Here is a 25,852-nt window from a genome sequence, read left to right on the forward strand (position 1 = left end):
TTATGTTGCAATGCAAGATGTAACCAGCAGTATGTGTTCTGTTACCATCTCTTAGGACCAGGTGGGGCAGGGTATTATCTCTTATTATATCTTTATCTCTTCCATGACCTGTTCCCTCCCCAGGGGATATCTTCAGTTAATGGGCCATCACTGCCTGACTGATAAACTTACATCATCCCATTGTGAGAGGCTCCACCCAGGGGGAGGAGCCAAACAATCCTACCTCTATATAATCTGAGATTTGGAACTCCACGGCAGCCTCTTCTACTGGATTCCCAGGGGAAGACTGGACCCATCTACACCACCACTGGATCTTCAAAGGAAAAGGACATCCTTCTACAGCATCGCTGCTTCAGCAGAACCACATCTGTCATCCTTGGAGGACTGCAGTCACCATTTATTTGGACTGCTACCAACACCCAGACCGTCAGGGTGTCAGGCTGTACTCTGACTCTGTTTTTTTTTGTACTACTATATTCTATTTTAATTTTCAGGCTACAGAAGTGTTATTCCTATCTGCTTGAGAGCATGGCAGTGCTGCTGGAGACCACGGTGGGCGACCTGGTCATCGACCTGTACACGGAGGAGCATCCCCGTACATGTCTGAATTTCCTGAAGCTCTGCAAAGTCAAGTACTACAACTATTGTCTTATTTATAGTGTACAGAGGGATTTTATTATACAAACTGGTGACCCCATGGGACGTGGCCATGGAGGGGAATCCATATTTTGTCAGCTCTATGGTGATCAAGCCCGATTCTTTGAGGCAGAAAAGGTGCCCAGAATCAAGCACAAGAAGAAGGGAACTGTGTCAATGGTGAACAATGGCAGTGATCTGCATGGATCACAGTTCCTCATTACCACAGGAGAAAACCTGGATTACCTTGATGGTGTACATACAGTATTTGGAGAAGTGACAGAAGGCATGGACGTATTGAAGACAATTAATGAAACCTTTGTGGATAAGGATTTTAGGCCATATCAGGATATCCGGATCAATCATACAGTAATCCTAGACGATCCCTTTGATGATCCACCTGGCTTGTGTGTTCCTGATCGCTCACCAGAACCTACAAAGGAACAGCTCGACAGTGGCAGAATAGGAGCAGATGAAGAAATCGATGACATGAAAGGACGGTCTGCAGATGAAATAGAAGAAATTCAGGCGGAAAAAGAAGCCAAAACTCGTGCTATTCTTCTGGAAATGGTGGGAGACTTACCAGATGCAGATATCAAGCCACCAGAAAATGTGCTGTTTGTTTGTAAACTGAATCCTGTGACCACAGCCGAAGACCTGGAGATAATATTTTCACGCTTTGGTGCCATTAAAAGCTGTGAAGTGATCCGAGACTGGAAGACCGGTGAATCTCTTTGTTATGCTTTCATTGAGTTTGAAAAGGAGGAAGACTGTGAGAAAGCCTACTTCAAAATGGGCAATGTGCTGATAGATGACAGACGGATACACGTGGATTTTAGCCAGTCTGTTGCAAAGATTAAATGGAAGGGAAAAGGTGGGCGGTATAGCAAGGAGGATTTCAAGGACTATGAGAAGGAACGTGATAAACTTTTGAAATTTGCTTTGAAAGAAAAGGTAAAACCAAAGCAAGATGCCAAGTATGACCTTGTGCTGGATGAGGATGTAGAAGAGTGTTCCACAAGTCAGTCACACTTGGTTAAAAAACAGAAGAAAAAGCCGCTCCACTCTGAAAATGATGAGAAGACGACCAAAAAATTTAAGTATTGTGACCAAAAGCATGAAGAACGCTGTAGGGAGAGGACCAAGGGTGAGAAGGACAGGCATCGGAGACACAGCTGTTCTCAGGGGAGAGATTACACTTACCGTAGACAAAAAAGCAAGTACAGATGAAGGACAAGGAAAGGAAAAGTCAGAGGAGAACTAATATAACAATTTTAACTTTTTCCTATTAAAATAAGAAAAAAAAAAAAAAAAAAAAAAAAAAAAAAAAAAAAAAAAAAAAACACCAAACAAAAAAAACCACCACGCCCTAAAATAACAAAACCAAAACCAACCAAACAAGACCCACCATAAATAGAAAAAAAAAAGAAAAAAAACGCACAGAGCTGCAGTGGCCAAGCCAGGCTGGAGGAAACCCACTGTGCCACCCCATATCTACAACAGGTCTGGTCACTTAGATGAACAGTAATACTGTACTCTAACCCCATCTTCCAGGGTCAGTCCAACAGTCAGCTTGGCTCATTTCACCTTCTTCATTCGCGACAGGCTCTTCTTCTTGCATTGATCACATCTTCATGCAGGAAAAGCCAAATCTTTAGTCATGCAACTCATTTTATACAGTTTTCACAGACCCCATGTGCAATACTAAATGCTTAATTGTTTTCTTACCAATTCTTCTATTGGTTAATAAAGGGCAGTTGACTTGTCCATCAAATATCTCCATTCTTATTATTGTTTGCCTATTTCCTTTACTGATTCTCATGGGACAGATTGGTTGTTTACTGCAGGTGCCCTTGTTTTTCACCCCAAGAATAGATTTTTCTTAACTGACTTTAATTCTTCTGGTACTTTCTCATTAAAATTTGGAAGCTATTTAGCTGCACAAGGAAAAATTGACAAGCCAACTAGTAACTTAGCGGAACCAGGCCTGATTTTATGAGTAACCCTGATTTTATGTTGGAACCCTGGATGCTGAAAATCTTAGGTTTTCTCTTCTGACAGGTAGTGACCCTCAGGAGGGTACTACCTTTGACTTGAGGCTGTGGGAACAGCTTCCAGAGCTGAGTGATAGCAGTGGGAGTGTGGGTGTGTAGTTTGTATAGAAGTGTGTATTGTCACAGGGTGAAATACTTGAGGACAACTTTTTTGTTGCAGCCGGTGGATGAGCCCACCAGGGGAGGAATTGTGTTAGATTTGTTGTTTACAAATAGAGATGTACTGGTGAGAGATGTGGTGGTTGTAGGCTGCTTGGGGCACAGTGATAATGAAATTATACAGTTCTCAGTATTTGGTGAAATCAGGAGGAAGATCAATAACACTTTTACTTTAGATTTCTGGAGGGCAGACTTTGCCCTCTTTAGGAGGCTTATTCAGAGAGTTCCTTGGGAAGCAGCCCTTAAAAACAAGAGAGTACAGGAAAGGTGGACATGCTTCAAAACAGAGATTTTGAGGGCACAGGAATAGACTGTCCCTGTGTGCCAAAAGATGAGTCGACGAGGCAAACATCTGGCCTGGATGGACAAGGAGGTTTCTAAGGAACTTAGGAATAAAAAGAGGATGTACCATCTTTGGAAGGAGGGTCAGGTCTCTCAGGAAGTATTTAAGGGGGTTGCTAGAGCATGTAGAAAAAAATTAGGGAAGCTGAAGCCCAGTTTGAAGTTAAAATGGCAACTTCTATAAAGGATAATAAAAAATGTTTTTACAAATATATTAATGGTAAAAGGAAGGGTAAGACTGTGGGCCTGATATTTCTGAGTCAGTTAGATTTTAGCCTGCTAGCAGTGTTAACTCTTTCCCAAGGGAAAAGTTCTCGAGAAAGCTTCTTCTCAAAACAATCTTGGCAAAACAACTATCCTTTCTCAAAACAATCTTTCTCCAGGTGATGTTCTGCTTTTTCTCTGGTTTCACCAATGGAATTAGAGAGGTGTCGTTCCGAATCACAAATCATGTTAAGTCTGTATCAGAACACCTTATAAAAGGTAGTAAGAATTAGACAATAAAGCCTTTTTCTATGCTATTCACCTTCTGATATATTTGTAGCCTTTCGTCTTTTGTGTCCAACAGTGACAGTAAGACCAACCTTTGCTCTCTATTAGATGCCAGAGGGAACTTGGTAACTGCAGATGAGGAGAAGGTAGAGGTGCTTAATGCCTTCAGTTTTTAGTGAGAAGGTGGTCTTCCCTCAGTACAACTGTCCTCTTGGGTGAGCTGATGGTATCAGGGAACAGAATGGTCCCCCTGTTATCCAGGAGGAGGCAGTCAGAGAACTGCTGAGACACTTGGATATTCATAAAGCTATGTGTCCAGCTGGGATCCATCCATCCCAGGGTGATGAGGGAGCTGGCAGATGAGCTTGTGAAGCTGCTCTCCATCATTTACCAATGGTCCTGGCTCACTGGTGAGGGTCCAGATGACTGGAAGCTGGCCAGTGTAACACCCATTCACCAAAAGGATGGGAAGGAGGATCCTAGTAATTATAGTCCAGTCAGCCTGACCTCAGTACCCAGTAAGGTTATGGAACAGTTTATACTGAGCTTTTTGCCCCAAAGGCCGGAATGGGCAAGAGGCTGGAAGAGAACACATCCAGGACAGCTGACCCTAACAGACCAAAGGGATATTCCCAGAGTCACAGAATGGCTGAGGTTGGAAGGGACCTCCAGAGGTCTGTAAGGACTTAAAGTGCACAGTTGCTTGTCTCAAACACTATCAAGATCACAGTGGCAGGAACTTTCCATAAAATAAACCACAGCGAGGAATTTGAGATAAGCACAGAAGAGAGAGATTCCTGTGTCTGGAATTCAAATTTTTTTTGCAAACACCCTGTGTTTGCAAATGCAGGGTGTAACCAAAAGTGTGTATTCTGTTACCATCTGTTGAAACCAGGCAGGGCGGTGTTCTCTATCTCCTGTTAATGGGCCAGCTGATAAAATCAGGTATGGCCGTGTTCCTTATCTCTTCCATGACCTATCCTCCCTCCAGGGGATATCTTCTGTTAATGGGCCATTTGATTATCACTGCATGACTGATAAACTTACATCATCCCATTGTGAGATGCTCCACGCAGGGGGAGGAGCCAAGCATTCCTACCTGGATAAAAATTGGAGACTTGGAGCACCAGAGTAGCTTTTTCCCACTGGATTCCCAGAGGAAGATCTGACCCATCTGCAGTACCACTGGACCTTCAGAGGAGGCCTGCACCCTTCACAACAGGATTGTTACTTCAACCGAGCCCCATCTGCTGCTCCAGAGGGACTGCAGCCACCGTTTAATTGCAGCACAACTGCAGTGTGCGCCGCTGCCACCATGAACCCCCTGACGAAGGTGAAGTTGATCAGTGAGCTGAACACACGGGAGGCAGAGCTGGGCGTCCAGGAGGCGATGTCGTGGCATGCAGAGTTCAAGGACAGCGCTTGGATCTTTGTGGGTGGGCTCCACTACGAGCTGACGGAGGGTGATGTGATCTGTGTGTTCTCGCAGTATGGCGAGGTGGTCAACATCAACCTCGTGAGGGACAAGAGGACCGGGAAGTCCAAGGGGTTCTGCTTCCTGTGTTATGAGGACCAGAGAAGCACCATCCTGGCTGTGGATAACTTCAATGGCATCAAGATCAAGGGACGGACCATCCGCGTGGACCACGTGGCCAGCTACCGGCCCCCCAAGGAGTCCAAGGACTGCCATGAGGTGACCAGAGGCCTCCATGCCAAGGGCTGCGGGGTACAAACGCCACCTCACACCTCATCCAAGACCCTGTCTAAGGATGAGGGTGTGCCCATGAAAAGGCAGAAAGGGAAGCAGCAGAGCAGAACGGTCAAAGTTGAGCCCACAAGCTGGGAAGCAGGTCAGCACAGAGGAGCCCCATCTGGGAATCAAGATCAAGAAGGAGAAGGAGGACCCTGGGTATGAGCACTATGCTGGTGGGAGCTCTGACAGGAATGCTAGGAGCAGGACGCAGTGGGATGAGGACCAGCTGTGGCACCAGTGGCACTAGGACAGGAGGGGGAACAAAAACTGCCATGAGCAGAGAGGCTCCTGGGAGGAGTGGGAGAAGAGAGAGGGGGTTGTCAGGAGGGGTGACAGGCACAGCAGTCAGCAAGACATATCCCCCAGGGGAGGCAGATCCCAGGAACCCCATTCCAGGCACAGGGAGTGGGGCTCTGGCAAAGACTCTGGCCGCTGCTGAGCCCTGGGTGAGCATTTGGGGTGAGGGAGGTCCTAAGCCTGCCCAAACTTGCTCTGAGCTCCTGGGATGTCATGGCTTGACCTTTCACCTGGAAGCTTCCCCTTGCCTCTCATCCCACCCTGGGCCAGGGCTCTCCACACTGCCTGTATTGCTGGCTGGGGCAGGGGTTTGTCCTTTGAGCAGTGAAGGCTGGGAGTCACAGTATGCTCCCCTCCCCTAAGTCCCTGGGGTGATGTCCCCCTGTCTTGGGTTGCAATGCAAGATATAACCAAAAGTATGTATTTTATTCCCATCTGTTGAAACTAGTTGGGGATGGGGTGGATGTCTTCTGTTAATGGACTAGCTGTAAAACCAGGTGGGTCAGTGATCTTTATCTCTACCACCACCCATGCTCCCTTCTGTTATCTTGTTAACAGATATCTTCTGTTAATGGGCCATTAAGTCTCACTACATGGCTGATAAGATTACATCATCCCATTGGGAGATGCTTTGCCCAGGGGGAGGAGCCAAGCCTTCCTACCTGGATATAGTCTGAGATTTGGAGCACTACAGTCAGCCTTTTTCCACTGGATTACCAGAGGAAGATCAGACCCTTCTACTTCACCACTGGACCTTCAGGGGAAAACAACATCCTTCTACAGGATCACTACTTCAACAGAACCACATCTGTCACTCCAGGAGGACTGCATTTAATCGGACTGCTACCAACACACAGACCAACAAGGTGTCAAGTTGTATTCTGACACTGTCAGTGGTTTTGTACTACTGTGTTTTATTTTAATTTTCCTATTTCATTGTCGTTCTGACTTGGGATCTCCCACTGGTTTGCTTTCAAACCCGAACATTGTTGGAGGGCTTTTGTTTTTCCTGCAGTTTTGGTTCCTACATTCTTAAGCACTTTAATATTTTAAAGTAAGATCGGCCTGTAAGTAAATTACTATTTAGTAATTGGCCTCCACCATTTCCAGAGGGGGTGGGATCTGGGTCAGGAGCAGGATCAGCACAGGACTGGCATCATGGGGAAGTCAGATTTCCTTAGCCCCAAGGCGATCGCCAATCGCATCAAGTCCAAGGGGCTGCAGAAGCTGCGCTGGTACTGCCAGATGTGCCAGAAGCAGTGCCGCGATGAAAACGGCTTCAAGTGCCACTGCATGTCTGAGTCCCACCAGAGGCAGTTGCTGCTGGCTTCTGAAAATCCTCAGCAATTCATGGATTACTTCTCTGAGGAATTCCGATATGATTTCCTAGTATTGCTCCGGAGGCGATATGGAACAAAGAGAGTCCACAATAATATTGTGTACAATGAATACATCAGCCATCGGGAACACATCCACATGAATGCCACACGATGGGAGACACTGACTGATTTTACGAAATGGCTGGGGAGAGAAGGTCTGTGCAAGGTTGATGAGACTCCTAAAGGCTGGTACATTCAGTACATCGACAGGGACCCAGAGACCATTCGCAGGCAGCAAGAACAAGAGGGGAAGCAGAAACAGGACCTCGATGATGAAGAAAAAACGGCTAAATTCATTGAACAACAAGTTAGAAGGGGTTTGGAGGGGAAAGAACTAGAAATGCCAGTCTATACTGAACTGAACAGGGAAAACAAAGAAGAAAAAGTTACATTTAATTTAAACAAAGGAGCAATCACTTCAGTTACAACATCTTCTAAAACAAATGTCCTTGGACAGAATGCACTGAAGATGATGGAGGGGGCAGTTAAAAGAAAAGCAGCTCATAGCTCTGGTCAGCCCCAAGTGAAAAAGAAGAAATCTGCACTGGATGAGATCATGGAGCTTGAAGAGGAGAAGAAAAGAACATCCCGAAGAGACTACTGGTTACAGCCTGGAATCATTGTAAAAATTGTAACAAAAAAGCTTGGTGAGAAGTACCACAAGAAGAAGGCTGTTGTTAAGGAAGTGATTGACAAATACACAGCAGTTGTGAGCGTGACTGACTCTGGGCACAAGCTGAAGCTTGATCAGACACACCTAGAAACTGTAATACCAGCACCAGGCAAGAAAGTGATGGTATTAAATGGTGGGTACAGGGGAAACGAAGGCATTTTGGAATCCATCAATGAGAAGAGATTTTCAGTGACAATAACCATTGACTCAGGACCTTTAAAAGGGCGCAGAGTTGAAGATATTCAGTATGAAGATGTTTCCAAACTTGCCTGAGGTGCTAAATCATGCATCAGAGAAGATTTTGGTTCTCAAAATCTGTCTGATATCTTTCAGGCAGACACAAGACTCTGTAGTATAGTAAATCCTAAATGAGTCCTTCGCTAAATTGTTACATTTAAGTTATAAGCTCTGTTCAGTTTTAGGTGTTGTTAAGTTTAAATGATGTAAAGTGCTATTGAAACTTTAGATCATACTCCTTTTTATCCTTACCCCTTCTAACCTTTCTACCTCCACATAAATAGTTTTTTGTTTCTTTTTGTTTGGATTGGTTAACTCTGGTTTTTTGTTTCTTGCTTTTCCTCGGCGTGCCTTCACCATTTAATAAGCAGTATGATTGATGTTATAAATGGCAATATAGGTATTGGCTTTTGCATTTATGACTAGCTTTTATTATTTATTGATTTTTGATCACAGTGATTTTAATATAGTTCTATTTGTAATCCCTTTTAACTGCTTTAATATAGTATAATGTGTAAGCTTTTGTGGCCAATGCTCTGGCCATGTGTAGTTTATAAATAGTAGTGTGATTAACACATTATAACTTAGACCTTTGCATAATAAAATAGTAACTATGTTAAATATTTTTATTTACTTTTAACTCAAATAATGGTGTGAAATAGCTATGTTGATTCAATGTATTTGTGGACCATCTTACCTGAATGATAAGATAACAGTGACAAGAAACAAGATAGCAAGAGAAAAACTTACTACTGACTCCAGTTATCAGAAAGTGTCAAAACAACAGAATGGAGCCTCTAGAAGAAATAAAATATATTGATTTAACTCCAAGATAGCATGCAGACAAGCCAAAGGTTAAAAAGAAGTGAAAGAATTCCCAGAACATGTGAAACCACAGGAATGTCTGAATGTGTATAACCCTCATTAATATACATTTAACCAATATAATATGTATAAAAAAGTATGTAATACAATTGTTTTTAAGCTGTGTGCTTTTGGCAGATTGCCAAGCACCTCAGCCCTGGATATTGTCCCTTTTATCCCTTATTAAACTTTTTTAAAAAAAAATCAAGAGTGAGCCTTGTTTCTCACAATTAATTAGGAGTTAATTGCACATTGATAAAATACTCATTGCTGAAACAGACATGAAAAAAGACACCTGTTGGGAGGAAACAGCAGTCACACACAGCTCACATACATGTTCCTGCACTAGCCATCCTTGGGAGGGTTGTACATGCCCCCAGCACCAGGTGCTGCTCATCTGCAGCCTGGGCATGGCCTGGCAGGGTGCTTGCCAGAAGATCTTTTTAAGTTTTCCTTCAGCTGCCAGCCCCTGTAATGCTGCGGGTTCACTCCCAAACTTTACTCCCTTGCACGCCACAGTCCGCCCCGTTTCTCCCAGGCCTAGCAGGGCTGTGCCAGAGGGAGGGTGCCCATTGGCAGCCCTGTGTTATGGTCCAGGATTATTGTCCCTCGCAGTCTGAGCCATGGAGTGGAGCTGGCACTGTGCACATCTCCCACAGCCAGTACCTGGGCTTGAGCTGGCGATGCCCTTGAGAGGACAGCTAATGTCTTTACAAACAATTCAATGGGTGAAGTTATGGGTGTTAACGGCTTTGAAATGGGGATTAATGTCTCTGCTGCAACAGGTTTGTTGCAGGGCCCAGAGAGCTTGGCTCCTGACACAGACAAGGGTGTGCATAAGCCTGAAGTTCCGAAATTTGGAGTAAAATGACAGGTTCAAGGAGGAATATTGGGTAGGTGGTTTGGGTGGGCTGTACCTTCCTAATACCTCAACCAATGGGGAAAGGAAGAGGGCAACATGCAGCCGGGAGTTTAGGATGAAAGTAGGCTGTGCCCTCCAAAACCTCGCCCAGTGGCCTCTCTCCCTTTATTCGAATAAAGTTGCAGGACTCCTCTGGGTCCTTTCTGGACATAAATCTCTGGCGTTTGTGGATTTTTCCTGACACCCTGAAGGAATATGTTCCCTGTTAAGCACTAAACCCGCATGATCATCACCCACGATACATTGTTCAGCCTTCAGGCTGCGAGAAACTTCTTAATGCAATTTTTCTGCTCCTCCCGTCCTGCCCCATCCCCGCCCTTCTCCCATTCCCCCCAGCAGGTTAACGTTCATCACTTTACTCTTGGCGTATTGGCCACATGTTTCCGTCACTCAGGGTCTGGATACCCTCAACAGACGAGCCACAAAAGAGACACCTCCCCACATCCCAAACCACCCCGCTTTCCCCCCCCAAGTCGAGCGGTCCTGAAGGATCGCCGTGCCTTTCCCGGCGGAGCTCCCCCGCCCGTGCCCGCGGCAGCGCCTCCGCAAGCGGCCCGGGGCGGTCACCGCGTCCCGCACCGCTCCTCCCTGGCAGCTCCCATCGAGGGGGTCACCGCTGTGCCTGGAGGTTCCCAAGCCGGGGGATGCGGCGGTGATGGAAGCCGGGCCGTGTTCGAGTCAGCGCTGCTCGGTCCCGGCCGGCCAGGGCCGCGCTGAGCCGGGCTCTGTGGGGCTGCACCCACGGGGACAGACCGGGGATGGCCTGGGGACAGACCGGGGATGGCCTGGGGACAGTCTGGGAATAGACGGGGGACAGACAGGGGATAGACGGGGGGCAGACAGGGGATAGCCTGGGGACAGACCGGGGACAGCCCGGGAATAGACCGGGGAATAGCCTGGGGGCAGACCGGGAATAGACCGGGGGCAGCCCGGGAATAGACCGGGGATAGCCTGGGGACAGACCGGGGACAGCCTGGGAATAGACCGGGGATAGACCGGGGAATAGCCTGGGGGCAGACCGGGAATAGACCGGGGGCAGCGCAGCGCAGCCCCTGCGCCAAAGCCCCGTTCCGCCCGGTGCCCCGCGCCCGCTCCGGAGCGCTGTTCCCGGGGGATCCCACCCGTGCTCTCTCGGAGCTCTGTTCCCGGGGGATCCCACCCGTGCTCTCTCGGAGCTCTGTTCCCGGGGGATCCCACCCGTGCTCTCTCGGAGCTCTGTTCCCGGGGGATCCCACCCGTGCTCTCTCGGAGCGCTGTTCCCGGGGGATCCCACCCGTGCTCTCTCGGAGCGCTGTTCCCGGGGGATCCCACCCGTGCTCCCGCGTAGCGCTGTTCCCAGGGGATCCCACCCGTGCTCTCTCGGAGCGCTGTTCCCAGGGGATCCCTCCCGTGCTCCCGCGGAGCGCTGTTCCCAGGGGATCCCACCCGTGCTCTCTCGGAGCTCTGATTCCAGGTGATCCCGCCTGCAGCAGGCCGGGAGTGATGCCTGGAGCTACGGTCCCCTCCCTTGCTGGAGTATCGAGTAAAGCCCCACGGGCAGAGCTAAGAGGGGAGAGCTGCGGATAATCTTACGCCTCTCCCGGAGCTGGGAACGCGGGGCGGTGCGCGGTCGGCCGGGGCTGCCGTCGAGTCGGGGTGCAGCACGCTGTGTTGCTCTCGTCGGTGGAAGGGGTGCCGTGGTCTTTTGGGTTGTTATAGTCTTCTCCTGCCCGAAAACATTCCTATTAATCATTTCTACTGTCAAACAAAAAGATGTTCTCGTGGGAACTCGTTGCGCTCTTAGATAAAGGCAAGGCTGTGCAGTTGGTGTAATCGCCTGTGTGAGTGGGAGCTGACAGCAGACTCCTCACTACACTTCACTGGGTAAATTCATCCTGGGACCAAGGGATGTGTGCAGGATGAAGAAGAGCAGGCTGCACCCTCACACCTGAACCTGCCGAGCCAGGACAGCTGCTCTGTGCAATGCTAACTCCAAAATGTCCAGTGGCCTTCACCACTAGGCTGCTTGGAAATGCCTCTATAATATTCTTATGCATTCTACTGTCATTTCAGTGCATTAAAAAACAGACTGTAGCTGCTTTTGATGCATCCTTCAACAAGATATCCAGAGATTAGTATGTTTTCTTTATTTTTGCAATGATTACTACTGGGATTTCTTCTCTAGAAACATTTGTGTGCCGAACATTGTAATTTTGACACATTGGACTTGAAAATAAATTAATGCTTAGTTAAATAGCAGATAAATGAGTGTTTTGTGCTGTCAAAATATTTTTATTAGTTGAAACTACAGCAGTTAGCAAAAACATTCAGGAGTTTGCCAGTGAAAATATGTTGACTGGGTTCTGCTTTCATTTCTGTGAGTGTGAGTAAATGTTATTACCATGGATCTGTGAGAAGTTTATTTTGCTATGGCTCTCGCTGGAACATTAATCTTTAAGCTTGCCTTTGTTAGGGGAAAGCAGAAAAGATGTGAGCCTCTAAAGAGCACTTAATTCCTGAACACTTTTCATGAGTCTTCATGTGTCTGACATGAGCTGTGATTCTGATGGTCTCTTTAATTAATTCACAGTCAGAATGTGCTTCAATTAAAATAAATCAGTATTGTCCTGTATTCACCTAAGCATGCCAAATGAAGCCATTCTAATTGGTTTTTGTGGGGCACCTGTATACTGGGAGAAACATCATGCAAATTCTTGTACCATTTTGCAGGCCTTCTTTCTTGGAAGCAGAAAATGTACTTATTTTTTAACCTCCTGGTGTGAAGGGACCGCTAATCTGCATGGAGAATATTTTACTTTATGAATAGTATGATTTGTTCTGGGGTTGATGTATTTGCCAAATAAAATATTAATGTAACGCCCTGTGTTGTGTCAGTGCTAGCTTTTTAAAATTAAATATCTCCCCATTTCTTTAAGATTGTCTGGACAAAAGCAAATACTCAAACAAACTCAGAATATAGAAACAGGGTAAAAAAAGAGATATGAAAAGTATACTGGGACCAACTGACTGCTAAGGGAAGCCAATGTAGAAATTCCCCCAGAAATGGGGAATCCCACAAATAACATTTAAGGATTACCGGAGTCTAGTAGCCACTCTGTAACCCACCCATTGTGAATCAACCATGTGGAGAGGAAAATAATAGTTGGAATGGATATGTTCTTAGATATGCAGCAAGGCCTACTGGCTCAGGCAGGATCCAGCCAGGGAAAAGAGCAGAGAGATTTTCAGTGTGCACAATGAGGTGGTACATAGCAAGAATGCAAGCCAAATGTGTGCAATGTAACAGTCACCTAATTTTTTTTATTCTTAGGTGTAATACCTTTTCATTCCTCTTCCCTAATTTGTGTGGTTAAAGCTTGCTTCTCACCTGAAACATCCTGAAACAGAGATGACACCATTTATCATTGCCCTGGGAGGCACAGTGACAGTTCTATTCTGTTACCTCATTTTCAGACCACGCTTGTGTCACTTCCCATTGATTGTCACTGCCTGTGGCAGCCTGGATTAGTTCTGCCAGGGAAATTTACAGTATTAGGGGTTGTGACACTGCTCCCTTTCCAGACACCCTCCTTCCTTGTCACCTGCACTGCCCCTGGACAGATGGTCATCAGTGAAGAGAAGCCTGGCTCCAGCTAGGTCAAGCACAGAGCCAGCTCAGCATCTGGCTCACAATTCAGCTTTAGGAAGTGATAAGTTCTCAGGATAGAAAATTTATTTTTCCCCATATAGCTTTATATTGATGCATGTGATTTTCCTTCCCTCCCCTCCTTTCTAGCATTGTTGTGATAGCAAACATCACCTCATCTGCTCATTTCCTGCTGTTCTGAACATTTACAGATGCTGTTCCCAGAACAATACTTTCTCCGAACTATTAATAAAAGCATCTAGATTTTATAAAGTTGATAGCAACACTTTTTTAGCAGAGGAGGAGCATGTGAGGAGAGCAGTCTTGCTTGAGGGGGCCATGGAAGCAGAGCTGCCCTCAGTGGGGGAACAAACCTGGAGTTGGGGTGACCCAGAGCTCCCACAGGGCTCCCAGGCAGACAGCATTAGAGGTCCCAGGTGAGGAACCATCAGGGAATTAAAACCTGTTAATGCCTGGCAGAAATGTCTTTATCTGCATGTTTTTGTACATCTCCAGTTCTCTGCACCTCTTATCCATCTCCTGCTGCCCTGGTCATCCTCATTGTGTGGAAGATTGCCTCTGGGCTGCCTCCTGGATTTGGGCAACAAGTTCCAGCTGAGATCACTCCCTGGTGCAATGCTGGGTGTATTTTGATGCAGGGGCTGCTGCCAAAAGTTGTTAGGAGCCGCCCTAAAAAAGGTTTTGCTGCCTCTCCCTGCAAAGTTTCAATGCACCATTAATGCAGGAGGGACCTGGTAGTTCAGCTATGGTCAGAGATGCCCATCATCCCTCTGCTCATGAGCCAAGATTTTAATCACCTACACTCTGGAAGAAATAGCAAGTAAGTTAATATTGTGGATAATTCTAAAGCAGGTGCTTCAAACACCTTGTGTCTGCAGATCATTTTTGGGTATCCACTCCAGCCAGCTGGCTCAAGCACTGTGCCTGTGCTGATGTGGCCAGGCAGATTACATAAATATAATGTTGACTGATGGTTTAGTTATGTACATGTAATTCTCCCCAGGGTGATTTTCATCTAAGATAAAGATTTAACCTTTAAATTTTTTTAGGTTTTGTGCTGTTTCCTGACTTGCTGGGGTAGTGTTAGGTAAGGGAAAGAGCTTCTATCCATGCAGAGCCTTAACGGTGCTTTAAAAGAATAGCCTAAACCATCCAGCTTTTGTGTCTCTCTGTATGTTGGCAGTGGTTCTGACACTAATAGCTTTTGACAGGTAAAACAAATAACATTTGGGCACATTTAGCTTAATAGTTCCCTTAATGCAGTCTTGTCACGGAGCTAAACTTGTTTGTTGATAAATGAAACTATCAGAACTGAGACAGAGACTTCTTCTGTGAGCTGCTTATTTTTCTGTCATTTCTTCGGGGGCTTATGGTGAACAACGGCTTATTATACATTAAGTTCTTTCCTGCTTTTCTGTCACAGGTGCCTTGCCACTGAGAGTTTCATTCAGTACATGATTTCTACTTAGTGTTTTAAAACTCTAATTTTTTTTTTTATTTTACATTACTTCTTACTGCAACAGACAACACCAAGCTCTGTTTTTGTGGCATCTATGATGTATGACAACGTGGGATATATATAGATAATTCTATGTACGGATACTTATAAAGCTCTGACTGTAGTTTTTCCATAAGTAAGAAGTTGCATTCTAAACCAAGGGATTTAGTAGCATCGTGACTATAAACTAGATTTACTTTAAATACATTTGCTTAACCAATTTAATTTTCTGTTTTAGTTATTTATTTATTTTCCGTGTCATTCATTTTTATGGTGTGCTAAGACCACTTTCATCTTTGTATCTCAAAATGCTTTAAATGTTTCACAGGTAAAAATTCATGCTATGATTTGTAGTCCTGGGAATGGACCTTGATCATTCTGAGTAAGGAACGGAACCATGACAATCTTTTATTTTTCTGTGTGGCTTTACTTTGACTGTACAGAAGTGTTAAGCCTATCTCAAGTTACTCTAACTGAGGATTTAGTGAAATTAGTACAAAAGCTACTGACTATCTGCAGAGGTCATAAGAATATTCTGCAGTGACTGTAGTTTTCTTGCAGGATCTTTGTAGGCCACGTTCTTCTTTCCTTTCGACAAATTCATTTTTTGACAAATTTGTTCTTTCCATTGTGGGGTCACCTCTTGCACCGCATGAAACAAAATTTTTCCTGGAATGTTGTCAAGTTTTGCGTGGCTTGACGGCTCTGCATGTTTTCCCATCAAACATATCTGTTTGCCAATGTGTATCTCTGGATAAATACAATGCTTGCATCTGAAAAAGCAGCACTGGCTGATGTGGAATTCAGAGCAAGATGAGAAAAGGTTGCTAGGAAAGGGGAAAGTGCTGCTATGCTGCTAAGTAGGTGCACAGAAACATATTTTAAAATCCAAAATTTCAATCATTTGTTCTTCCTACCTGGAAGTTGATCCTTCTCCCCAACCTTGATTTCTGACAGCAGTGGCAGTTCAAATACTACAAAATGGAGAAATATCATGGGATATGAGACCTCTGCAAGTGTCATGTGCAACTTCAATCTTATTCTTGCAGAACAGAATAGCCCCAGAAGTAATCCCTTGTGGGGAAAAAAAATGAGTAAGGGGTTTAATTATCGGTGTTTTTTAACACACTCAGAGCCAGAGTTTACTCAGTAGGATAGAGCTCAAGAGAGCTTTGCAGCTAGAGATAAATTCATGTATAACCATAACTTCTTCAGAACAATTGGCTTTGAAAATCGAGTGGTTTAACTATCATTAGTTGGAAATACCTGGTGGCTTACTTACATGGGCTGTAAATCGTTTATGACATCTTTGTCTTTAGCATAGACAACCCACTAGAAAAATGGTGTACTCCCACACACAGAATGAAACAAACAGACAAGAAAACCCTATAACATTTTAAGGCTCTTATTAAAAAAAAAAAAACAATTAAAAAAAAAAAAAATCCAATGTCTGACAAATAATAATTCCAACAGCACAAGACAAGCTGAAAGGAAAATTGCACTTAGCAACTTCATAAAAATATTTAGAATGATAGAATAGTTTGGATTAGAAGGGACTTTAAAATTCATCCCATTCCAACCCCCTGCCATGGGCAGGGACACCTTTTTGCTAGACCACACATCTCAGAGCCCCATCCAGCCTGGCCTTGGACACTTCCAGGGATGGGGCAGCCCCAGCTTCTCTGGGCAACACGTGACAGGGCCTCACCACCCTCACTGGGAAGAATTTCCTTCTTATATCTAATCTAAACATGCTGTTGTAGGAATGCCTTACCAATGACAGCAGAGGAACAGGGATTGTAATTCTGACACGATGAGGACTGAGTATTGCCTGTCTTAAGCCTCTGACCAGTCTGGTATACAGGAAAATGGCAGATGTTTCTCTGCTATTTGTAGGAAACAAATTGGGGTGTGGCATTTTAAGATGGGTTCTGCTTAGGCTGATTTGTAAATAACATTGAAGTGGAAGAAAGTCGCAAATTAAAATGAATGTATCATAAAACTTTGCAATAACCAGCAAGGTAAAGAAATTTTCCTTTTCTGAGCAAGTGTGGCCAGTAGACATCTACCCATCAAAATGTTGCACATAAAGAAAAGCATACTTTTTGTCTTGCTTTCTATGACTTGTCTTGCTGTATGACTGCATAACTTTCCAATCTCTCTCTCTCTCTCTCTCTCTGTCTCTTTCTTTCTCTCTCTGTCTCTTTCTTTCTCTCTCTGTCTCTTTCTTTCTCTCTCTGTCTCTTTCTTTCTCTCTCTGTCTCTTTCTTTCTCTCTGTCTCTTTCTTTCTCTCTGTCTCTTTCTCTCTCTTGTCATTTGCAGAGGGAGAAACTCTTCTGCAATGTTTTTTTCATCAGTCCCTTTTGATGATTCATTTTCACACAGGTGCTGTCATTTAGCTTGGCTGGTGCATCAGAGGTTGAACTTGATCGAAGTTTTTGGAAAGTGAATTTTTTTTCTAGTAGCACAATGCCCTCAGGATCACTTTCTCCTTTGTCATATAACTTTTCTGAAAAGGTCAGCTTGACCATGTCTTCTGGGCAGGATTCATAAAATTGTAAATATGTTCATCTACTTTTAAAATCAAAATCTTTTTTGACAGAAAAAGCATGACCTTAACAATCACCTTGTTGGGATCTGAAAATGGGGGATTATGTAAGTATGAATAATATGGACATTAACTTTGAAAAGTCCGCATTTAGAAAACCTCTTTCCAGTTACAGACAACTTCTGCATTTGTTTTTTTATAATTTTTCAAAAATATTTTTCAGTAAATACAGAATGCCTGTGAATTTACTGGTGGCAAAATGAAGGACTGAGTCAGGAATGTAAGTCAGCAAGGTTCTTCTGGCTGCAAGCCACCTTAGTTTACAAAGTCAAGGAACAGATTTCTGCTTTTAAATGATCTGTAATTTTCCTTTCTTTTCAATATATGTTTTTTTAAAAAATTAAAAGGATGTTAAATAGCACACCTTTTGCAACCTGATTCTGAGAATGTTTACCTTATTTAGGTATTACCCTTTAAAATTACCACAAAAAAGCAGTGAAAAACTGGAAACTGTCCCTTGGTCTTTTCACATCCACAAACAAGCCTTTCTCCCCAAAAGTATTTTGACAAATAAATGTGCTATTTCATATACTCCAGTGTTTCCTGTTGGGCATTTGCTGTGTTGACACAGCAAACAGTGTTCTTTTCAGTGTAGAGAAAAATAAGAGAATTGTGTGGCTTAAAGCAAAAGCAAAACACTCGTTGATTTTGTTGGGCACCCTAAGGCCCTTGCTTAGTAATCACATTTTTCAGAGGAAGAAGTATTTATAAAAGTTTCAGCGCAAGATAGATACAGGTCAATTTAGAAATGTGATTTACCACAGCATATGTTCACAGAAATATTTTTGATACAGTTTGTGTTAGAAAATTAAGCTGCGTATCCAGACAGCGCTGCTGATAAATGAAATATACTGATACTATTTCTGAATGTTTGAAAAGCATTAAAGAAACCTGTATAAATCCAATGATTGCTTATTGTTGACTGCACGGATTGGAGGGTTACAATTCCGTGTGTATCTCTGGTGAAAAAAGGCTACTCTGAGGTAACTGAAGATCAAATATAATAAATGATATTATCATTATAATAATACATTTAGTGATGAAAAGTTTGTTACTGTCCTGCAGCCCATTTGGCTGCCTGAATCCTGCTCCAAACCTCAGGCAGGAAAGGGTGTTTATTGAAATAAATGTCAGCAAACTATCAAAATGACGAGTTGCAGGAGTGCTGAGGCATCACGTAGACTTTTTCATTTTTGGGGGGATAGAAAGAGGAAGGAGCACCTGCTAAAGTAGGAACAAGTCCAGAGGAGGCACCAAAGATGATCAGAGGGACGGAGCTCTTCTCCTATGAGGAAAGGTGGACAGAATGGGGATTGTCCAGCCTGGAGAAGGCTTTGGGGTGATTGAAATGCAGCCTTTCAGTACCTGAAGGGTACCTACAGGAAGGATGAAGAGAGGCTCTTGACAAGGGCCTGGAGTGACAGGACAAGGGGGAATGGCTTCACACTGACAGAGGGTAGGTTTAGATTGGATATTAGGAAGGAATTCATCCCTGTGAGGGTGGTGATGCCTGGCACAGGCTGCCCAGAGAAGCTGTGACTGCCCCATCCCTGGAAGTGTCCAAGGCTAGGTTGGACCTGGCTTGGAGCAGCCTGGGATAGTTGGAGGTGTCTCTGCCCATGGCAGGGGGTTGGAACTGGATGATCTTTGAGGTCTCTTCCCACCCAAAGCATTCTATGATTCTATAAAGCAGAATTTTATTATCAAGGAAGGGTTGAAGCAAAATGTCCTTAATTTTTTGTTGCTCTTAGCTTTTCCTCACGATCTCTTCTCATGGTCTAAAAAAGCCCTCAGTCCTCATTTTTACAGAGGTCCTGTAAAGTTCCTACTAACAACAATTAGGTAGAGAGAAATCCTTACCAGGGGCAAAATTCAGCTGGACCTGCTGGTGTTTAAGCGGGGTTATAGGAGGGCAGATGAGTATTTGTGTGGACCTTATCCATGTTGGCTGCTTAACTTGTGACTAGAGAAAATTGGGGAAATGTGAGTATAAACCTGACTGTTGAAAGAATTCCCCAAGAACAACAGAAGCATAGAATCAATTAGGCTTGAAAAGACCTTTAAAACCATTGAGCTCAGCTTTTAACCCAGCACAGACAAATCCACCACTAAACCATGTCTGTACGTGACAGATCTTTTAAACACTTCAAGGATGGTGGCTCAACCACTTCCTGGGCAGCCTGGTCCCATGCTTGATAACCATTTTGGTGAAGAAAATTTTCCTAATATCCAATCTAAACCTCCCTTGGGGCAACTTGAGGCCATTTCCTTTAGTCCTATCGCTTGTTAATGGGGAGAGCTGATTTCAGGGCTAGCCAATGCTTATGGTATTATTGCTAGGTTTGTTTGGAGACTGTATTAATTCACTGTTCAGCTCCAAAATTTTGTTGTGACTAGCATTTTCTTGTCTTTTCCAGCAAATTCATTCCGGTAACGAGCTATAGAAAAAAATTTTGGAAGTGTTCTCAATCCTTGCTTGTCTATGAACATCGAAATGCACGTGTGAGTATGGAAGAAGCTGTTTGTAGTCAGAGGTGTCAGCCAAAGCCATCAAATATATGTTGCTTGAATGAAAGGTATTTTGTGTTTGAAAAAAAGGGAAGTCAAGTAATTGATATGAAATGAAAATTACACTGCTAGGTGTCATGTGTCTCACCTGACATAAAAGTGGTTTGAGTGTTTGGTGCCAATTTTTGATCTCAGTAGCACTTCAGGAGATTCTTGATGGGATGAGTAGCTGTTGTCTTCTCTTTTCTGCCATGTGACACAAAAGTTTGTTCAAGGTTGTAGCCATTGTGTGAGCAGGAAGGAAATTCCTGCTTGCTAATAAATTCTAAGCTCTTCAGTATTTGTAAACTGCTCACTTTCTTCTCTTCTGGAGTAGAGAGGAGCGTAGAGGATTTCAGAATGATGCTGAAGGATTGTGCCATTATTCCTGCCTCCTGCTAAAAAGGCTGCAGTCTAGAAATGATGTGGAAGATAAAAAATTAACAGTTATTCTGTGCACTTTTTCTCTTACCTGGCTAAAAAGGAAAAGATTGAATCATATGCAGAATTCAACAGGTGTGGGAGAAGTGTGTGGAACATGGAGGTGAGGAAGGACAAGGAGCACCAGCGAGAGCAGGGCTGTAGCTGAGCAAAACTGAATGCAGCACAAACAGGGGAGAAATAGAGACCTCATCAGCAGAGTAACAGATTCTGTTTCTTTATCTGAGCACTAGGTGTTGGGAGAAAACCCAGTCGACTTTATCACTTTGTAAATGCCTCAGTTTGAAAAAGAGAATTAAGCTCCCAGGGCAATGAATTTAACAGATTCCATCACGAACCAGGAGAGAGACTGCGCACTTTTAATTTTCTTTTTTCTTTTTTTTCTTTTTTTTTTTTTTTTTCTGGAAGTTAGTGTTGTTCGTTAAATCTCCATAGTGAACCAAATGAGTCCCTGGAACAAACATACCCCAAAAAAGTATGGAGTGATTTGTATGGAGAATAATTGACTAATTTTTCACTCAGATGGCCTGAGTCATCAGCTCAAACTCTGCTGGCGTTCTTGTAATGTAAATCCATTTTAGAAGAAAGATCTTTCCCTTTTCCATGACAGAGGTGTTGAATCACGACAGCCAAGGACTGAAAGAGGTGACCCCAGGTGGAACCGTCCATCTCTCGGTGAGAAGGTGAATCTCAGCCCCGTTGCTGAGCCCCATGGGCTGTGTCTGCAGAAGCAGCAAGGGCAGCTCCAAACTGCTCTCCTGGCAAAAGGAAGGAGGAAAAGGAGGGTGGGGATGCTTGTGGCCTGGTGGATGAACCACACGCATGCTGAGAATTAAAGTGTGCTTTACTCTTTGCTTTGTCATCTACCTGGAAGGTTTTTTTTCCAGCCAGAGGGTTCACAGGGTGAAGGCATCCCTGGCTTTCACTTTATAGCCTACAACACTGCCAGCATCTGAAATTTTCGAGGGAAAATGGTGGGCAATCAGGCTTCTCTGTTTTTCTCACTTTATGTGGGACCTCAGGAAGAAAACGTTTTTCCTGCTCTCCAAGTATTCAGCCCTCATCTTCTCTGTTTTCCAAAAGTTTCGTTCTGTAGAAATACGCTCCTGCTGACGTGCAGGAGTCACTCATGGGTGTTATTGCAAATGTACACATATATGTATGATCACAGTTTGTGTCTCTGGAACTTATTTTAAACCTTTTTTTTTTTTTTTCTTTTTCTTTCTTTTTGCTAACCCTGTTGCTTTATAGAAGTTTCCACTATAATCTGAGGAGGTTTCTGGCACTAAGTGAAGAAACCGTTGGACTTTTATACAGAGTGAGAGGGAACCTCAGCCCATGAGGAAGGTGCTTCCTCCTTGGCAATGTGTATGGGGCTTCCTTTACTCGTGTTGAAAAAGCACAAAAGAAATGTCCCTCAGGATTGTGACAATGGCATCTTGCTGCCCAGCTTGTGGGGCTTTTGTCTAATGCCTAGAGGAGAGAGCAGGCTGGATACATTTCCTCAGGAGTCCTCTGCGCATTTTGTCTTTCTCTGTGCGTGACCACCTCCTTTCAAGGGCAAACAAACTTGGCTGCCTTCCTGACTCACAGCTGCTTTTATTCCTGAGTTTTCTTTGAAAGAGAGACGAGCAGCTGGAGCACTGAGCCGCTCTGCTGGAGAGAGGGGACCTGGGTGTGGGAGGAGTGAGGAGCTCTCGGGGCAGTGTGGGGCTGCAGCCTTTACTCTGTCAGTTCTAAGCCATCTCTCAGGTGCAGCCTGGAGCAAGGGTGAGTGTGGGTGGCCATCAATACCCCATGGCTTGCCAGTGAGGAGCTGGTGATGGGGAGGTAGAAGGGAGGAAGGGGTCAGTTTTGGTAATGGGGAGGTGGTAAGGATGCTGAATGCCTTCTGCCTTGCTATCAGAAGTGACTTTTCATGTTCTTGTCATACCACAGGCTCAGAGCAATCGTTCCCTGTCCAGTTAAGGCTAAGTCTCATTTGTGGAAATTGATGCTGTTCTGTGCTTCACTAGAAAACTTTTTTTCTTTTTTTTTTTTCCTTTCCTTTGGGTTATCATTTACTTGTGTATGCATTCAGCTGTGTAATTGTATTCAAGTCTGCAGCCAGTCTGGCCACCTCTCTTTTCATTCCATTCCTTGGACAGCAGCAACTGCAGAATCCTATTCCAGGTGGCACTGATTTATGTATTTCAAGTAACATATTTGTGCTGAGATGCAGGATAGAGGCCACGAGTCTCTAGAAGGGTTTGGGGACAAGAGGCTGCGGGGCCAGGAGAGCAAGGATATCAGCAGGAGAAGGCTCTCTTACATGTATTTGTTGCACGTTGGGCATAGATAAGTGCAATGAGAGTGTTCTACGGCTGCAAAAGTAGCCTTTAAAGCCTTGAAAAGCAAAAGCATTATATAGAAAATAGGGGAAAACAACAGAGGTTTAAGTAGTGTATAAGTGACTAACACAAGTAGATGCAATAAAAGAATGATAATGGGTGATACTGAGTGATGAGTATCCTTAGGCAAAATATTCCTGCTTTATCTTATGCTTGTGCATTTGGGCTTTTTTTGGGGACTGGCTTTGTATTTAAACACTGCCTGATACGTGGTGTGTGTGACTTTGTTACTCAGTTTTGCTTTGAAAAGCCTGAAGACTTATTCAGATTTCACTATCAGCAAAACATGTTGCCCAAAGAAAACGGCTTTATAAGCACATTCACACCACCATTGTATTTTTTATGTCTACATTCTTGCCTGCTTACAGCCACAGTGAAATAGTTAACAGTGTTTGTTTACGAGCAGTGTTTCATAGGTTTGAGAGTGAAACACCATGGAAAAGGATGAGGCAGGTGCACTATTTGTTTGGGTCTTGTCTCCAGCTTATCTTTTTCAGGTTGAAACACCAGGCATTTTTCAAACAGTTATTTCAGAGAGGGATTGTGAGGCACAGCATATAAAATAACAAGTTCACAGTCTGTGGCCACTCATTTGATGGTTATTTTGATTCCAGTGATCAGATATTGTGCAAACTTTGGGGGCGAAAAAGAGATTTTATGGGATATGGAAGACACAAGGAAAGCTGATGCCACAGAGTTTTTTGCCAGTTCTCTAGTTCTTTAATTCTGTAGAAATAGAACCAAACAAATTCAAGAGTTTTACTTGATAAGTGAATATAATGCAGATATCCAGGTTAAAAAAAAAAAAATGTTTAGATCAGTTTTCATTAGAACTGCACTTCATATTATTATAATGTGATGGATGCATTTATATGAGGAGGAAGTTCACAGTTATGTTTGGTTTTCTCCTCTCAGCAATTTATAACCTAAGCATTAGTCACCTACCCAATCTCCAGCCCCTTTCAGGGTATATAAATAAATATGGTGTAATACACAAGCAGTAAAATTTATGAACACTGATTGATGTCACTCATGTCTCTTTCTTGTGATGCTGAATAGAGGGTAAAGAAAACAATTTCTCAAAACAATGCACAATATTGATTCTTTCTGTAGATATGTAGCAGCAGTAGGCTAAATCCTGCAGCCTTTACTCAAACTTGTTACCTAATGTGATGATTAAATGAAGAAAGTGAGATTTTTCACCTCTAGAATTAAACTACTTCCTGTGTAGAAAACCTGTCTGAAACATATGATCTTCTTTGAGTCCTGAGAGTCAGAAAAACTCTTTATTTCTTGTGCCAGTGAGTCTCTGAGATGCATTTTAGTCTCAAAAATGCAAAAGTTGGCTCTACCAGCTATAGACATGCCTTTATCTTAGCTATTCTCTATTTTCTTACATCTCTGGCATAACTTCCAGGCTGCAGATTAGGTGCCTCCTTAGTTCCATCATGCTTTCCTCTATTTTTTCCTACTTTACTTGCAAGGACAATGATCATAATGTTAATGAATTATGCTTCTTATCTCACTCTTCCCTATCTCCTAAAGCAGGTAATAACATGTGTCCTGATTTAAAACTCTTCCAATATTCTAAATTTTTTGGCACTAATCATAGAGAATCTCAATCTTGACAAAAAGAATTTTTCAACCAGATAAAAATAAATTTTAATATTAGTTCTGGCAGGGCTATTATAAATAATAAAATGGGTTAGTCAGCTGAGGCCCAGCATAAACTGAGAACTTCAGTGTGTTTTCCCACCAGTGAAATGCAAGGAGGAAATTCCTTTTTACCTGAAGCTGCAGAGTTTTGTCCTGTGCTGTGTTTACTCATGTGCATGCACACAGATGTACACAGAGTGTGAATGAAATGGCTGAATGCCAAAGCTCTTCTGCTGCTGCAGAACTCTCACAAGTGTCAGGGGTGCTCTTGTTAGTGCTGCAAGTGATCTGAAATCACTCTGTTCTGGGGTTTTAAATTGACACAGAAGTTATCTCCTGGTGTTTACGAGTGTTTCTTATTTCTAGCCAGGTTTTGTAGAGAGAAGCATTTGGAAAATGCTCTCGGGCACATGGTGGGATTCTTGGAGCTGTCCTGTGCAGGTCCAGAAGTTGGACTTCAGTGATCCTTGTGGGCCCCTTCCAACTCAGCATATCCCATGATTCTGTGATATTCTGTGATCTGATGATGATATTCATGGCTTGATAGCGATCTCAACATGATTATTACTTTCCTGAAAAAAATCACATCAGAAATATGTGCCTTCTAGTTTGTTAAATGAATTATGAAACACCTACCTGAACGTGTGGTAGAAGGCTTTTGACGTACAGATTCGTTAAAGTTGAAAACTTTGATGCAAGTCTGAAAGTCTCCGTGAGTTTTGGGCAAAAAAAGAAAATTAAGCAACAAAAATGTATTCACCCTCTTCTCCAAAACTTTGATTTTGAACTCTTTTGTGCCATGCTGCCTTATGTGGTCACTAGAAGAATCCATGTTGTTTCTGCATAGCTGCTTGAGCTGCACACTCAAGTCAGGCTGTTTTGGTGACTGTGTGAAGCTGTGTCTGTGCGCAAATTTGGAAAACATGGTTATCTTTTTCCCGGCTGCTTTTCCTGTCTGTGCTGTTTTCAAGGCAATGTTTAGTTCACTGATTCTTTCCTCCCTTCACACTTTCCCAAAACAAGAAGGGGAGAGGGAAAAAAAGGAGAAAAAGCCCCCAGAAGGGCTGGAAATTAGTAGTGCCTTAGAAAGGATGAGCTTTACCTGTTACAGGACCACCAGCGCAAGCAGCACTGCCTAGAGGCAGCAGTGTGGAGGAAGGCATTTGAAGTTTTGGTTCTCTTGTGTTGTGCTCTGCAGTGAGAGGGGAAACATCCCTCCTGGTGGGAGAGATCTTTCTGGAAAAGCTGTTGGGAAGT

General features: G+C 43.7%; 4 protein-coding genes across 7 annotated transcripts in view; all 4 read left to right on the forward strand.

The window, feature by feature from the left end:
* Window positions 1-528: 528 nt before the first annotated feature.
* LOC120751755 (peptidyl-prolyl cis-trans isomerase-like 4) lies at window positions 529-1,866 on the forward strand. Its single transcript, XM_040062089.1, has one exon. The coding sequence runs from the start codon at window positions 529-531 to the stop codon at window positions 1,864-1,866; it is 1,338 nt and encodes a 445-aa protein (XP_039918023.1).
* Window positions 1,867-4,983: 3,117 nt separating this feature from the next.
* Window positions 4,984-5,875, forward strand: LOC120751759 (RNA-binding motif protein, X-linked 2-like). Its single transcript, XM_040062093.1, is given in 2 exon segments — window positions 4,984-5,489; window positions 5,491-5,875. Coding segments are annotated over 2 exon segments (876 nt in total). The 5' UTR covers window positions 4,984-4,998.
* A 1,016-nt stretch (window positions 5,876-6,891) lies between these two features.
* On the forward strand, window positions 6,892-8,131 carry LOC120751756 (DNA/RNA-binding protein KIN17-like). The gene has a single exon (XM_040062090.1). It carries the CDS (start codon window positions 6,892-6,894, stop codon window positions 8,056-8,058), a length of 1,167 nt encoding a protein of 388 aa, XP_039918024.1. The 3' UTR covers window positions 8,059-8,131.
* Window positions 8,132-14,137: 6,006 nt separating this feature from the next.
* LOC120752212 (solute carrier organic anion transporter family member 1A2-like) overlaps window positions 14,138-25,852 on the forward strand; it is a 51,366-nt gene continuing 39,651 nt past the window's right edge. The window contains exons 1-4 of one of the 4 annotated variants that reach the window (XM_040062968.2): window positions 14,152-14,274; window positions 17,556-17,608; window positions 17,725-17,781; window positions 19,979-20,063. The gene's annotated coding sequence lies outside the window, so the exon portion shown is untranslated. Of the gene's footprint in view, window positions 14,275-17,555; window positions 17,609-17,724; window positions 17,782-19,978; window positions 20,064-22,248; window positions 22,320-25,852 lie in introns of those variants that run through there. The other 3 variants (XM_040062967.2, XM_040062969.2, XM_040062970.2) reach the window with 3 other exon arrangements.

This window comes from Hirundo rustica, chromosome 4 (assembly GCF_015227805.2).
Source record: "Hirundo rustica isolate bHirRus1 chromosome 4, bHirRus1.pri.v3, whole genome shotgun sequence".
In the NCBI taxonomy this organism is placed as follows: Eukaryota; Metazoa; Chordata; class Aves; order Passeriformes; family Hirundinidae; genus Hirundo; species Hirundo rustica.

Coding starts and splice junctions, on each gene's coding strand:
- LOC120751756 (XM_040062090.1), top strand. CDS start 6,892: ATGGGGAAGTCAGATTTCCTTAGCCCCAAGGCGATCGCCAATCGCATC.
- LOC120751755 (XM_040062089.1), top strand. CDS start 529: ATGGCAGTGCTGCTGGAGACCACGGTGGGCGACCTGGTCATCGACCTG.